The 13457-nt window shown below is 38.4% G+C and overlaps 2 protein-coding genes across 7 annotated transcripts in view; both read right to left on the bottom strand.

The window, feature by feature from the left end:
- The window catches only part of chd3 (chromodomain helicase DNA binding protein 3), a 66905-nt gene extending 59109 nt beyond the window's left edge, over positions 1–7796 (bottom strand). For 2 of the 5 annotated variants that reach the window (XR_008906311.1, XM_056744316.1), the window contains exons 1-3: positions 7449–7795; positions 4996–5138; positions 4737–4910 (exon numbers count right to left, since the gene is read on the bottom strand). Coding sequence is in view for 4 of the 5 variants with exons in the window: in XM_056744316.1 (XP_056600294.1) it covers positions 4737–4910; positions 4996–5138; positions 7449–7605 (474 nt within the window). In the remaining variant the exon portion in view is untranslated. Of the gene's footprint in view, positions 1–4736; positions 4911–4995; positions 5139–6839; positions 6952–7448 lie in introns of those variants that run through there. The other 3 variants (XM_056744299.1, XM_056744307.1, XM_056744328.1) reach the window with 2 other exon arrangements.
- A 968-nt stretch (positions 7797–8764) lies between these two features.
- LOC130426345 (cytochrome b5 domain-containing protein 1) lies at positions 8765–13299 on the bottom strand. 2 transcript variants are annotated; one of them, XM_056753067.1, is made up of 4 exons: positions 12899–13299; positions 12716–12792; positions 12147–12365; positions 8765–9123 (listed from the first exon to the last, which is right to left on the bottom strand). In XM_056753067.1, exons 1-4 carry the CDS (start codon positions 13017–13019, stop codon positions 8893–8895), a joined length of 648 nt encoding a protein of 215 aa, XP_056609045.1. In that variant the 5' UTR covers positions 13020–13299; the 3' UTR covers positions 8765–8892. The 2 variants fall into 2 exon arrangements, with proteins under 2 accessions (XP_056609045.1, XP_056609054.1); XM_056753076.1 differs by having other exon boundaries at positions 8765–9120; positions 12899–13272.
- Positions 13300–13457: the final 158 nt, after the last annotated feature.

Genomic DNA, 13457 nt, shown 5'->3' with positions numbered 1-13457 from the left:
GTAGTTCGCTAGAATCCACTCGACATCTTCTATCCTGCTTGTGGAATTTGGATCCCGCAATATTTTCTGCTGTGTCTAGCTTGACGTGCAGAGATCTCGCGGTATTTCCAGATGGACTAACATAAAGAGTGGCACTGCACTGATGACGTGGTTGTCATGCAACAGTGGTCCAGATAGATGCAAAGGCTGAAGCAGAGTAGCCATGCTGTTGATAGACAAACTTTCTGCCTGAACTCCTATGAATGTAGCGTGATCTGCGCAGAAGTCCAAGTTCTTTAATGGCTGATATACACGCTGGCATGGTGCGGTTGTTGAGACTCGGCAGTTGTGAGACAGAATACTTGAGCCTCATGCCGAGTCGCAGCAGAGCATGTCCAGGGCTTGCTGCAGCAGCATTGTCAGTCAACATCAGAAATAACACGCTAACAACAGGCTAGAAGACAGCCTTCAATATTCTGCTGCTCAGTTGTAGAAAACAACTTGTAGTCGCAAGTAGTAGCCGCAATATCCTCAGCAAAAATCCATCCAAAAATTAAAAGCTTCGTCTTTGATGTTTAAAAACAGTCCGTGAAAAGGAAAAAAGACGAATAACTATAAAACTGTTAAAACATCAAAATATTAATCAGAAAGCATATTTTGGAACGACAAAGCGGCGAACAATAATCGCCAGCGTCCTCGTCGACTCGTTTGATTGGATAATACGAACAAATAAATGGCCACTCTGGCCAAAGCGCTAAATTTGACTTTTCTAGATCTTCTACACTTCCCTGTCGAACCCGGAAGCTAACATTACCCAACAAACAATTTCTGAATATGAATCATAATCATAATTTCTGTGTTTTGAATTTTTTCAATATTAAATTTGAGAATGCCAATATTACGTATTCATATTAAAATATAAAAAAATCTAATTTAGAACTTTTTTTGAATGTCAGGAAATATTCAATTTTGTGCAATTACACTTATCTAAAATTCAGATTTAGAAATTTCAAATTCAAATTGCTTGTCAGATTTCTGGCACCATATGCAGCTGCACAATATCCATGCACGCAATGAGCAATGCTGCCTCTGCCTTCACGCAATGACGCTCTATCGGGGAGGGGGCGTGGCCAGCTCGAAATGCCTTTACTTTACTTTTCTTTTTAATTTAGCAACATCCAACGCGCTGTGTGTAAATCAAAATGCGATCCCAAATGTTCAACGTGTTAATGTTAATACATTTTGGGAAAATAACATTTTAATTTAAATTTTGCTACAGTTTTGCTTTACCATCTTAAACATATATAATCCCGGAGAATGGATTTTTATTTTCATTTTGCAACATAAAGCGTCAAATAATATCAATTTAAATAGCATATTAAAACTAGTGTAGGAACTGACAAATGTAAATGATATAATAGAATTCTTATTTTCAGTTTGAACTTAATGTTTCATATATGTTATTTAAAAGGTATATTTATACACACAATTGCATTGTCATTTTACATACTGCATTGCCATTTTGCGTATTGTATTTCAAATTGAGAATATCAACCAATATGCTTCCATATACGACCACCTTATGACTTGCAAAGGAATCAGGTGTTCTTAGACATTCAATGTTGCGAGGAATTGCGTTTCCTGATATTGTAACCATTCGTTTTGCCCAGTGTTTTACCACTCAAGCATGCGCGTTCCGGCATGTTCACGTGGGTTAAGTGACAACACTTGCATACACTCTAGGAATAATTGACGACGGGCCCTTCGGTTAATCGAAATATATTTGTTTTCAGTTATAAGCAGAACGAAGAGGAAAACGAACCATTAGGCTATCAGTGTTATTAATGAATTTAGTTTTTCTATTTAGTTATTTTATTTATTCGATTTCACTATATGTATTTCTTGTTTTTGAACTGCTTTGTTTATTGAAACGAAACTGCACAAGGTTCCATTAAAGCATGCTGATAGATCTGGATAGAAACATACATTTGTTTCTTGTTTATTTCATTTTATTATTCTATTTCATTTTTCACATTTATTACAATATTCATCATATGTATTCATTCATTTATTTTATTATTCACTTTCCTGTTGTTAACCTCGTTGGGAGTTGTATTGTAACACACGCGGTTTCTGCCAATCTATATTGCATACATCGTATCTTCGAAGAGAATTTAGTTTGATCACATTTATAAAAGATAGATACAGCTTTAAGATTGTTTCCGAAAACATACGGTGCGGGGGGGAGGGGTAGGTTGAAATAAAGCACATGCGCCCCCATTGCCAACAAAACACAAGCATCAGTTTCAATCCCCGCATGCGGTTCATGTCCGGCATCTTTTAGCGCTGGGACGGTTCCATATCAGTTTCAAACGATCTCCAAATCCAGTGTTATATCCACCGTTTATATAACATTTACAACTCAAATCCAGTGAGTGAACAAACACCCGAACTTCGCGAACATATGCTCTCTCTCTATCCTGAACATAAGTGAAAGTGACGTCTGCGCATGCTTCTTCTCCTGCTCTCCATGCTGACGCGTGGGGGTACCGCGTGCTTTTCCTGGAGAATTGCCCAATAAGGGACAATTTTTTTTTACAAAATAGTTTTATATGTTCGAACAAAAACTTTCCGAAACCTGTACGATCGCTGGGGGAGTGTATCGAGCACAGAAATACTACGTAAAACGCCCAACTCTTTTTTGACAAGTTGACCATGTTAAGCATGAGAAGACAGCACGTTTAACATTGTAAAGAAGTCAGAATGCATGACACATTGTTGCAGGGCCGCTTTAAATTTAAAGTTTGCCATTATAAAAGTCAGATCAAGAGCAGAGTGGTGTGTGCGGTGATGGCCTGTAGGCTAAAATATATAGAATGTGAAGCTCACGTCATGCCCTATGTTGCGTGTTGAGGTTGCGCCACCACTCTGCATAATGCTATTGCAGTTTTTTAACACAAGATCAACCTACCATAGTTACATTTCCTAATCAAACAAGAAAAACAAAACACTGTATTGAACGCACTGGCAGCCACCCTCCCAAGATGGGGCAACATTCAACGCGGTTTTGATTAACAAGCTCTATAACTTTTCTGTTGTTTAAAGGAGCCTGTCTTTTGCTGTTTTAGAGGCTTTGATTATGTTTTTTGGTTGTTTAACAACAGATGTTCATGTTTCTCATTTAAAAAAACGCTTTATATTTCACATATTTCATGTATATTGTTAGCCGCTGTCCTTCTTCTAACAAAACTACTGGATTTCTTCCAGTCTATATAAGGTCCCTCCATCCGAAACGCTCTGATTAGTAAAGCTGACCAGGTCTGTCGTGATTGGTTCCCCGGTTAGAGTGAGTGTGTGAAGATGTCCCACAAATACCATATCAGCGAGCTTCGACTTCTCAGGCTGTTGTTATTGGTCGTTGCCCCTCTCAGAGCACGTGTATTCACAAACTTTGGCATTTAGCAATTAACAGTAACAATGGTGTCAACTTAACTTCATCATTTAAAAACATGTGGATCGATTGAAGTGTAACGTGTATGTGCAAACGTCAATCTTTGTTAGAGATCGCAAATTGATTTCCTACTATGGTGAGGGAAATGACACCGGACCGAATGGCGTCAGACCGGTTATATTAAATAACACTAATAACAAAAGCGTCAGTTTTGCCTTTTGATATTGGACCCAAGTTGGATAACAAAACAAGCAGATTGACCAGGAGACATTTGCAAGCAGGACTTCAATGGACGTTTCATAGAAGTGATTTAGGGGTATGCTATGCGCATACACACACACGCAATATCAGTGTATAAAACAGAACAGCTTTCACAGCCGATGTTAAAGTCATGGAAGCCGTTATTTGACCGTTGGTTATCTTAGAATATGTGTAACTGAATTCTTATTACTGGCTGTAGCAATGTGACGAAAGTAGTTAGATCGTAGCTCAGTCAAATGTTCACAATCTCTGATAACCGAACACTACTCCAAAAAGAACAAGAAACAAGAAAAGCTGAGAACAAGAAAGCTGTTCTCTTCCTCTTCTCTATGGAAGGCCTTGCCCATTTTTGGCGTATTCCTTTGGGCGGAGGTTATTAAAAGCACTCGGAATAGTGACATCATGTACCCAGGAAGTAGAGGGCTGTAGTCCGATTACAGCCGTTCTCTGTGGTCCTTGAAAAGGGAATTCTGTTAAAGACAATATCTCACCTTTCACTGAACTTTGAGCTTCATCATTTCGCAGGTATTGTTTATGCTCTATCAGTAACATTACAAACTAACTATGGGTTGAAAAATGGGATCGCGGGGAATAGGATCTTTAAACTTGGCGAAGTGAAATGTAACTGTAATGTGGTCAGCAGACCTGGAACACCCCCATAGGTGTGCCTTGAACTGAAAGTCAATGCATACCCATAGAACGTTTGTCAACCAATCAGATCGAAGCACTCAACTGCCCCTTGGTATAAAATAGAATAGTTTTATTGTTCCACTTGCAATGTTTTATGTACCAAGTGTTTTTCGCAGCTGTGTTCATGTGATGAGCAATCATGTGATGTTGAGCGAACCTGAATAGCATATTGCTATCAATGATGCATGTGTATCATGGAAAACATAATTGAAAGCACATTATATGGAACAGCACAAAAACATGCAAACAAAGAAAACACGTTGATATAACAGGTTTTTAGGTTAAACTTCTGAAATATATAGGTTATTTATATGCTGAAAACAACTGAGAACTGTGAAGTTCAGCCTTACTGTACCTTTGTGGTCTCTTCATGTGTGCTGTCCTCATCCTCCTTCTTCTTTTTCTTGGTTTTCTTCTCTTTTTTGTCCTTGTGTTTCTTCTTCTTTTTCTTCTCACCTCCATAATCGCTGGCAGCACTGTCAGAGTTCACGCCATAGTCAACCTCTGAGTCTTTTTCTATGTCACTCTCCTGAGAAAGAGTGCAGATACATTACACCTGACTTTTTAAGTATTTGGAAATTGCATAAAGTCAAAGGGTAGCATCTACCACATACAATTTTTTTGCGCTTTCGTGCCTTGGCCATCTTGCCTTCCTTCTCTTTGTCTTTCTTCTTTGTTTCTTTCTTTTTCTTGGGGCCTCGTTTCTTTTTTCCCAGACTGTCCCTGTCTGATATGCCACAGAAATCGTCTCCGTCATCTGAATGAGAGAATAGTGGTTAATGGAAAATTTGGGAGAAATAATAAGGAGAATGTTATCATAATTTTATCCAAACCCTTTGAGGTGTAATTTCGCACTACAAATATTGAAGAGCAGCGTAACACTGCAGAACATCATGAGGGTACAGAGACATGATCTCACAGAAAGTAAAACTCATTTCACTTTTGACTTCGGCAAAGCAGCAAGATTTAATGAATTTATCTTCCAAACATGAATATGCAGATCACCTAATTAGGACAGCAGCAGCTCATATGAAACGCTTTCTGAGCGATTTACTTTAAAACGATGATAAAGAATGTATGCACTCCAAAATCAGAGAAATTAGGTCACTGTGCAAGCATAAGAAATTGAAGTATTTAAAGGTAGTACTATTAAAGAATAAAACTATTACAGACTAGTTTATTTATGTGAATAAATTTATGAATTTATGTGTTCTATTTATACTGCATTTTATAATGAAACCTAAATATGTTTTTCAAGCAACCTATTTTTATGGGGGTACCAGCTAAATTAACTGGTCTCATTTTATTTAGCTTGAACATACTATTTAAATGTGTTATTAAATGTATTAGACCGGGGAAAGTAAGTTCAAAGGGTCAAAAAGAAATAGCTCTTTAGAGTAACAACAAGCCGCATTTACTTATACTGGGCTTTTTATTAAAATAATTATACGGTACAGCCTCTATGGGTATGTTGTCGCTGTATAATACATAGGTAGCTAGATCATCATATTCAATGTAATAATCTTTTTGTAGACTATAAAAATCAAATTGTGTATCAGACTGAATAACCACATTGTAAAAATGTTTTTCCTGTGCTTATCAAAATAAGCTCCAAAAAAATAATTCAATAGGACTGAATCAATGTGAGTAGTTTGCAGACTGCAGCAACAACAGTCTTTTAAGTTCAGATAAGGTAAAAAATAATGTCTACTTGTATCCTCTTATTTTAGCGCATCAGCGTAAATAATCAGGCACCATAAAGCATGTGAATATTTTGTCTTTAACATACAACATTATCGGCATATGGTGTGTGAATTGCTGCACGTAACGCACGTTTCTTCCTATCGCCATTGCGCTATGATTAATGAATTGGATTTAATGTTTCTTTGTTGCTACTGCGCATCGAGAGCAAGCGCGGACACACTTTTCCCTAGCTCGTGCAGCCAAAGGCGGCAGCAGCGAGCACTTGGGGCTCGGTGACTGAGAGGCCTCTAGCCGAGCCGATGCACCCACAGCCATGAACTCGTGCACCTGGGGAGCAGACCTCAGATGAGGGTCGGCAGGGGAGAAAGGACGCGCATGCTAATTGATTACGCGTGCTGTGGCAATCCAGGAGAAAACAGTTACGCGCTCATTTGGTCCTAAATGACTACAAACAAACATACCTTCCATCAATTTCCACTGTCTGATCTTTTTAGGACATGTGTAGGTTTGAAAAAGTAAGATTTCACTTTATTTTTTAATCTTAATGTATGGATCATCATTCCTCATAAAATGTTAAATATGTTCGCAGACTCAAAACTCGCATGACTGCACAGTGTATACAAACTCTACAAACTTTGTCCCACTAAACCAAAGACACATTTCGCACTAAACAAAGATTAAAAACAAACGTTTTGTTTATCGGTTGATATTGTGTCACAAGCATACATAATAATATTCCGTGTTATTTACATACTTTCCCTGCCCAAATAGCCTCAGGGCCGATGAGTGTACGGACTGGCATCTTGCAGGGTGACGGCATCACCAGTCACACATGTCTGCATGAACAGGGCGACAGTGGGTCGGGTTAAGTTTATTTACATTCTGTCACAGCATATCCTCAATCAAGCGCTCACGCCTCCTGTGACCAGCAACGGTTCAGCGTTTATATAAAAGCGTTAAACTTTGAGGAGTTATATTATTCAGGCACCCTTTATCTATTATAGTTATGTTGGCTTCACGACAAACAACAACACGATGGTGGAGATTAATGATCCTTTGTCAGATCGCAGTAGGAGATAAAAAGGCACCATCATATGACAGACGAGATGAATGAAACAGAGGCAGAGAGAGAGGGGGATCGGTCAACTTCGGCCAAACTCTATTCAACTCTTTGGCGAAATGCTCACAGAAAACGAAAGTATAAGGACACTTCAGATGGCTGCTCTACAGAATTTGGAATGAAGTATGCAGTAGTGCAGATGTCGCCATGCGCACTTTTTGTAACATTGGCGTTTGTTACTACGTTACAATATATTTTTCTGCTCTACGCGCGCGCCCGTGTCTGCCTCGGACTGTACGGTACCTGGCGCGGCTCTCGCTGCAGTTTCTCTAGGCGCCGCCGGCGAGTTTATGTCGCTTGCGTCCAGGTCTCCGTCGTCTTCTTCTTCACCAAAATCTCCTCCCTCGGAATTAACCGCCGTGCCCTCATCTTCCTCACAAGAACGGAGAAGAGAGGACATTATATTCCCGTCGGTGGCCCCGTTCCGCGAGATCTAAAAGTGTATCCCTTCCGAATTATGATATTTATTTAATATTCAAATCGACTCACAAAAAGTGGGGGGCGTTTTAGAATATTTTACACTACAAGGCAGAGAAACAAAGATGGCCGCCCTTATATTTATTTTTTAACAACCTCCCCCCACCCCCCAATAAGAAAAAATCCCCTTACATAAAAATGGCTGACTATATTATTTCAGAACGTCCCCCTCCCTCCTTTCTCTCTTTATCGCAGTCTCTCTCTCGTTTCCCCTCCCTCCTTAAAAATAATCACATTTGCACTAGAGGGGACCAGTGTACGTTAGCTCAGTGCGAGATATATTTCAACTCGTTTATTGTGTTCTTTCTCTCTATTCCTTCAGACTTGCCTGGTAATACAGTCTGCTTTGCAGAAAGTGAACATAATAAGACCGCGCGCTCAGTGTGTGATGCCGTGCGCCACATAAATCTAACAAAAATGGCCACCTTAATATTTTTAAAGGCCCCCACCTTCGAAAAAGAGAGAGAGTGAGAGAGAGGCTGGCGGGGAGAGCTGCAGCAGCCATGCCCAGACTTACATCATGTTGCATTGATTAAAAATTAACTATTTATGGTGAAGACAAAACTAAGCAAGAACTTTGAGAGCTGCAGAAGGGTTACTTCATGATTGTAACAAGGTAATCATTATTTGTTTAGCTAATGAGTGAAATCACTTTTCAACTCCACAACATCACAAGTTAACTACAATATTCTGCTATTATTGTTTTTGTACCCACATGGCACACAGATAATCGTTGGATCAAGTAAATTGTACATGGCCAAATGGAAGTTTTTTCAAAAAATACGTGCTAGCAAATAATGGTACCCAAAAGTATGGGTTGAAATTAAATGTTAGCTGCAAACTCATGTATACACATATAAAATGCTACTTAATTAGGGTTGAGAGCCCAATGTGCCCTTCAATGCTGCATTTCCTCTGAACAATTACCATGGCAACCACCAGACTTTATGGTTCAGGGGTTTATTTTGTAGGCTGGCATTCATCTTTTTTATTCTGTTGCTCAGCATCTGATTGGATGTTGCTCAGCAAGCTGCAATAAGACGACACGCACAGACAGAAATCAATGAAACACTAAACGCATGAATAGTTGACGCCGTGTTTATGCTTTCAGCTTGAATCTATAGAATTCTACATTTGTTTTGTTGTAGATAGTAATATTTAATGAATTATATATATTCATTGTCCACATTAATTCATTGTCCTCTCATGGTCAAAATTCGGTTAGGTCATAATTAAAATACAGGGATATAGAAGAAGAGAAGAGGTTGCAGTCTATGCTTCCACAGTATAACTCATCCGCTTCAGGGATGTTGTTTTCGCCAAGGGTCTTGCTCATAACCAAGTTCACGCCATTGTGTTTCCAGGTGTAGCTTGCTGCATGGGCATTATAGCACAGGTATCTCTGGAGAATCTCATCCAAAGTCTCCTCTGAGCACACCTGCTTGGAAAACAAATAAAAACTGACTTAGTGACTTGAAGATACTAGGCACTTTAGAGCTTCCTTTGTGATTTGCAAAGACATGGGGCAGGAATTTCTTTGAGTAGTTACAAGCAATGAAAAAGGGAAGCATAACTGTACGTTCACACCGCTGCCGCCGAGAGAGTCAACAATAGCTATGGCCGCCCTTCTAACAATGCTGTAGAAAGATTTGTGGACGCTCTGGCGCTCTGAAGTTGACCAAAGTTTACAGGGCTGCGTTCTCTGGAATCCTCTCAAGCGGTGGATGCCGAACTGTGTCACAGCTCATTACAATAAAGTTGACCTGATTTCGACTATCAACGGCCAAGACGCGCCGCTGCTCGCTTAGGGCTCACGTTGAAATGCATGACTTCCGGCCACTTTGACGCCCTCTACGGCGGCGGTGTGAAGGCACAGTTAGGGCTGAATGAAACAGATCACTAACAGATGATTATTTAGCCCAGAGTTGAAGATACAGCCTGGTGGCCAAAGGCAATCAGCATGCCAGTCTGCAATTACTTGTTGTGCCAGAGGCTTAACATCAGATCCATTTTATTTAAGCTGGAAAAGGATCAGATGCAAAAAGTGGGAGGGAGGGAAATATTAAGCAGTGTTGCTGGAAAGGAGTCGGACAATGAAGAGAACAGGGCAATACTGCCCCTTTCAGTATGCAACAGGACAGTGCATGCATGTTGTTTAACATCAGAAATTAGCTTTGAGAGACCCCTCGCTGCAGCCTGTAGCACCGTGACGTCATGCATGCTTTAGCGCGCATGCGCCTTAACGTGTTGTGGACAAGCATTCGTTACTACGCATGTGTGTCCTGTATACCTTTCATGTATTTCTATCTCATGAATGTGTGAACTCGGATAATACGTCCGAGATCAATGCATTCCTTTGAATTACGCGGCGTCAAGGCATATTAAAGAGAGCAAAACGATATTATTTAAGTTTATTAATAAAGGGTCCGTGTACTTTTGCGTCCATTCGTTTTTCTTTTTTTAACAACTATATAAAAAACAAAAAATGTGCTTTTCTTTATATTTGTTTTCAAGTTAATGGAGAGATTAACCACAAACAAAGTACATTTTCTTATTTAAAATTATTTTATAAATGAAAATCAAATTATTGGTATACAACTATTTTTTCAGTTTTACAAAAATGCAATTTTTTTAAATAATTCTTGTCTAACTTCTGGATATTTAATGTAATGTATATGCAATTTGTGTTAGTTGCACTACGGATAGCTCGGGATCATGGCTTCAAAAATCTAAATCTTCTAACAGTCCTCGCCGAACAACCTCGTCCAACACCAATTTGAGACAGATGCTCAGCAACGTCCTTGTGTGTGTGGTGTTTTAAAATCATGTCTGTACGGTTCCAGAGACATGGTGCTTCGCATTCAATGGTGCGGGAAAAAATATTTCCGGGTCACTAATTTGGCCTCAGAAAACTAGTACAATTCGCTTTTATTCGATATTAATTTGTGTATTTTATAAATGTAAAGTAAGGTGCAAAAAGTCATAAACAAAAATCTGAAAATAAGTCAATATACATTTTTTTCGTAGAATGTTCTGAATACAGTTCTAATTCAAAATTTTGAATGTAACTTTTTTTGCTTAAAATACAACAACCGTTTATATTTTATTTTTATCGTCATGGTTAAAAAAAGAAAAACGAATGGACGCAAAAGTACACGGACCATAAAGCTTACAAAAGAGACTTTATTCATGTAATTTCGTGCTTTTAAAACGTTTACTTCTAGGTTTGAGGTCGGGAATTCCCAAAATCAGAGTTGTCGTACCTAAATTCGTCATTAGAGTAAGTGCGTCTTAGGCAAGGGACGGCAAGTTTATTTATAGGCCTATAGCACATTTCATATGATTGATAATAAAATGTTTGACAAAGAGAAATAAGATGTATCTTTAAAATGCTAATTATTTAAGATCACAAATAAAACAGCAATAAAATTGATTAAAAATGTGAGAAAAAGAATAAATTAGAAATAGAAGTGCAGTTGATAAACCAGCACAGTGCTTAGGTTGTAAATGCACAGCTAAACAAGTGTGTTTTTTATCTGGATTTAAAAGTAGCTATACTGTTGGTGAACATCTGATGTCTTCCGGAAGCATTCCAGGGTGGCGTAATGGCTAAAGGCTTACATGGTTTGTTTTGAGTGAAACCATTTTATCTTTAACTGACTTGATCCTGATGATCTGAGATGTCTGTTTAGTTTATATTCAATAAGCATATCTGAAATGTATTTAGGTCCTAGACCTTTGAGTGATTTATGGTCAATTAATAGTACTTTGAAGTTGATTCTAAATGTTACCGGTGACCAGTGTAAGGACCTGAGGATTGGAGTGATATGCTCAGATATTTTGCATCTGGTAAGAATCCTGGCAGCAGTATTCTGTTTGAGCTGCAGCTGTCTGATGGTCTTTTTGAGAAGACATGTAAGGAGTCCATTACAGTAATCCACCCTGCTGGTGTTAGTTTCTCTGAATCTTGGTTTGAGACAAAACATCTGCATATATTATAATAATAAATGATAAAAACGTTTAGAAAATGTAAAAGCTCTGATATTTTAAAGCCTTCATTTGTTTAAGGGCTTTTTTAAACATATTTATAAAGAAACCATGCCATTTCAAATGTGAACACGTATCACTTAATGTTATAACGTTTTTTAATCACATCCTCTGTGACTTTGATAAAGACAGCACTGTAATACAAATCTGTAAACAAAAAATCACAATTGTAAAAACCACAAATATTAACCCATGTTATTTGAACGTGCTCGTATACGGAAGTAAACAAACTTGTCTGTACGGCGCATGCGGTTTGAAGGCAACTCGGTACATCACGTTGCGCAAGCGCACTTATACATGAATGACGTCGAAATGCATGACGTCACCGCGCTACAGTCTGCAGTGGTGACTATTTTGAGAGTTTAGCAACGTTAACACAGCCACATACACAAAAAACATAGGTTAACATTGGCTTACCTCCAGTCTTTGATCCTGGGAGGTAAGAGTGTTTATAATGCGAATCCAGCGTGTTTTGGTTGACAGCAGCCCAATTTCATAGCGGTTATCCTTCCACCATGGTCTCCCGAAGTCATTGGCCCAGTCAGTGTGTGGGCATGGAGGGGGTACGTGTATAAAGCGCCCCCTAGGGGTGTAGTATTTAATGCAGCCAGTTAACGGGTCAACATGTCTGAGAATCTAATTTAAAAGATGATCAAAAATAAAGATCGTCACAACACAAACACAGCATTGAGAATGAACTGAAAAAGCCCTAGCCAATTAATAATCATGATGTAGAATGTTCCATATTAACTTTTGCATACCTGATTTATATAAAATATTTGATAGCAAAATGATTTTTTATATGGATATAATATTTAAAACTGAATATGTTATTAAACTAATGCCAATGAACTGTGGTCGTTCATTTTGTGAGATATCTGTTGTCGTTTTTAATTTTCCTAATTTATTCATTTTTATTTTTTATATTATTCTATATGATCAAATGTCTCCAATTATTACAATAGTTGTATCAGTAAGTGACTAACGTCCTTTGTCTTTGGGTCAAACCAGTGACTGATGTCCTTTCCTGCACACTCGATAATAGATTTCAACAACAGGTCTCCTAGAAAGCAATTCACACATTTTCAGAGATTTTTTTTTCAGAACTATTTCAGAAAACAACCGCTTTCCCTGTTCCTAATTTTAACTAAATGAAATGTGTGACTCACCTTTATTTTCTTCAGCAAGTGGTGTCAGATTGTATACTTTGCCCAGGTAAGACACCCATATATCTTCAAGTGTGTTGTGAAGAGACACTTCCTTCGACGTGAAATACTTTGGACGAAGCATTGTAAACTAAATACCGACTTAAGGTTTAAAGGGAAAACTTAAAAACTCAAATCAATAGCTATTTTCGGGTTAAATAAGCTGTTAGCTGCTACATTGTTTAGAGCTGTGTGCGGAAGGGCGCAGGTTGCCCCAGTAACCGAGGCGCCGAGGCAGAGCTGATCACGTTTAAATAAGCGCGAGCCTCATCAAGTCCTAATGTTAAAGACTCAATTTTTAACTTTGTGCGAGTTATTACGATTTTTTTGATTATTCTATTTTGTGCATTTGTTAAGTGAACATACGAGACGAGAGTCTACAGCTTAAATAGTGACACATATTCCTCATTTACCCGATACAATAATAATATTAACAAGTTAAAAGTCACTCGTAATTTATATTTTTTGTAAAATGTCATGATTTGTTCTGATCTTAAAACAACAGAAACACAGACATAAAATA

This window comes from Triplophysa dalaica, chromosome 1, assembly GCF_015846415.1.
Source record: "Triplophysa dalaica isolate WHDGS20190420 chromosome 1, ASM1584641v1, whole genome shotgun sequence".
Lineage (NCBI taxonomy): Eukaryota > Metazoa > Chordata > Actinopteri > Cypriniformes > Nemacheilidae > Triplophysa > Triplophysa dalaica.
Note: the sequence above shows the minus strand (reverse complement) of the source record. Positions and strands in the feature narration are given on the sequence as shown.

Coding starts and splice junctions, on each gene's coding strand:
- LOC130426345 (XM_056753067.1), bottom strand. CDS start 13,019: ATGCTTCGTCCAAAGTATTTCACGTCGAAGGAAGTGTCTCTTCACAAC. Junction 12,793..12,898: donor ACTTGCTGAAGAAAATAAAG/GTGAGTCACACA, acceptor ATTGCTTTCTAG/GAGACCTGTTGTTGAAATCT. Junction 9,124..12,146: donor CCCAGGATCAAAGACTGGAG/GTAAGCCAATGT, acceptor TTGTTTTCCAAG/CAGGTGTGCTCAGAGGAGAC.